This window comes from Penaeus monodon, chromosome 28 (assembly GCF_015228065.2).
Source record: "Penaeus monodon isolate SGIC_2016 chromosome 28, NSTDA_Pmon_1, whole genome shotgun sequence".
Classification (NCBI taxonomy): domain Eukaryota; kingdom Metazoa; phylum Arthropoda; class Malacostraca; order Decapoda; family Penaeidae; genus Penaeus; species Penaeus monodon.
Window position 1 is genome coordinate 27,122,473 of NC_051413.1, and position 2,013 is coordinate 27,124,485.

Sequence of the window (2,013 nt, forward strand, 5' to 3'; positions counted from 1 at the left end):
AACATTACTTTTTTCCCCTATATTTAAAATCTTGTTTGTATTTGATTTTGTTTTTACACGCCACACCTAAACACAAAATATACGGAGGAGTGATTATGTTTCATTAGTATTTTTCCTCTCGCTTTGTTTTATCCGGAAATTAGTATCCACTGTCGTTAATTATGATCAATGACCTCAGCTGTCAAAGGGGGTAGTGAGCTAGCGGTCGACCTGATATACAACACTTAATGATTGTTAATTACGGGTAATTTGAGAAGGTGGCTTAGTATTACTGGAATCCCAGCGTTAACAGTAACTATCATAAAAAAAGTTCTGGCAATTTTGTTTCTAGGGAGGGTCAGATATATCACAGAGAGTTAATAATCCAACATAATAACGGTATACATATCTATAACAACGGACGTTAGGATTCAAATACAATTCTTTATATCTGAAATAGGTTGACCCTTTGTCTAATACCTTAGACAGAAAGAAAAAGGTAATAAGAAAAAGTCCATCAATTGTGCAGCTGGAAAAGAATCGTAATATTTTGGGGAGGAAACAGCTGTGACACGATAGATATCCTGCAAAATATTCCACACTTATTATACATCAGATACAGAACAATCCTCTACGCTAAGCAAATTCGCACAAGTCATATACCATCGGTCATCAGTACACTTGAATATTCATAGGCACTCAAACGGCTGCAACAGTATTAATCTTGTTAGCCTAAGCCTTGTGATGACAAAGGCTCACCCGGTACAAACCTAAAACCTAACTTATGTGATTGCCATCAAATATGTTCTTCACTTTTATCTTTGTAAATAAAGAAATGAAACAAGTTATTGTACTGAACAGTTGATATATATATATATCTTTAATAACCGATATCAAATACAGTAACTATACATCTAAAATTGACCGGCAACACACATACTACTACTATCTAAATATCCAAGAAATCTCATAAAACTGACAAACCATAGAATACCGAACACCTACACGACCTCCACGCCCCTTAGGCCAGGCGGAGGAGCCCCTGACGAGAGACCTCGCCCGCCCACCAGCTCCCGACCCCGCCCCCTAAACGCCCATACTTACAGTTGGAGGCGAGAGGTTGGCACAGGTGGATCCCCTTCTCTCTGGGCCGATGCTCGAGTGTCTCCTGATGGGCAGCGACCCTGTGGAGGTTTCCCCAGGGGAGGAGGCGGAGGAGTGAGCCACCCTGATCTTCGGGGGCATCATGAGTTCGTTGTCTGAGAGGCGGCGCCCTATGAACGCTGACTGGACTCGGAGCAAGTGCGAGTCCGGAGAGGAAGGCCCTGCGTGGTTCGGATACGAGTAATAGAGATGGGGACAAAAGGGTCTTCGTGGAGGAGCGAGTCTATGTGAACAATAAGAAATAAAAGGATATAATATTTTTTTTATCACTTTACTTTTTCAAATAAAACCTTGTGTGAAGGAGAAATAGACTGGAGAATTGAAAAATATACTGAAACAATCTAGTAACATGATAAAACTGATCATGACGGGCCTTATGTGCTTTGGTAAAATATTAGCATTTTTATATACGTGATAGCAATTAATAATAATTCATTTTATGACAATTTATTAAAAACATTACATATACTAACATACTATAAATTAGATTTCATTATTAATTTTAATGGTCATTTATACTTATCGTAGTCTTCAGTCGACAAAACAAAATCTGTAAAAAATGTTTCATTTATGGGTAATATTTTGATTTGATATTCATGAAAAGAGATTTGCTGACCGTGCAATCTTGACATGCAATGATACCGAGTTATCATAGGAACATCAATAACAGTAAATAATTGTTTTCATGTCAACAATAAATGAAAAATTTAAAGATGTGAATTTCTTATAAGCTGGGTTGCATGCACGTGACTCGTTGATTCATGAAGAATTATACAAGTGGTCATGTAATTAGTCAAGTTGAACTGATCTACACATTATCTCCATACTAGACTAAATGCTAATATATATTGAGATCTACAATCATTCATG

At 37.4% G+C, this 2,013-nt stretch overlaps 1 protein-coding gene across 1 annotated transcript in view; it reads right to left on the minus strand.

The window, feature by feature from the left end:
* Positions 1-2,013, minus strand: part of LOC119591128 (SCY1-like protein 2) — a gene marked incomplete at its 5' end in the record, with an annotated part of 331,697 nt that overhangs the window by 16,445 nt on the left and 313,239 nt on the right. Inside the window, 1 exon segment of the mRNA XM_037939842.1 lies at positions 1,084-1,304. Coding sequence (XP_037795770.1) covers positions 1,084-1,304 — 221 coding nt within the window.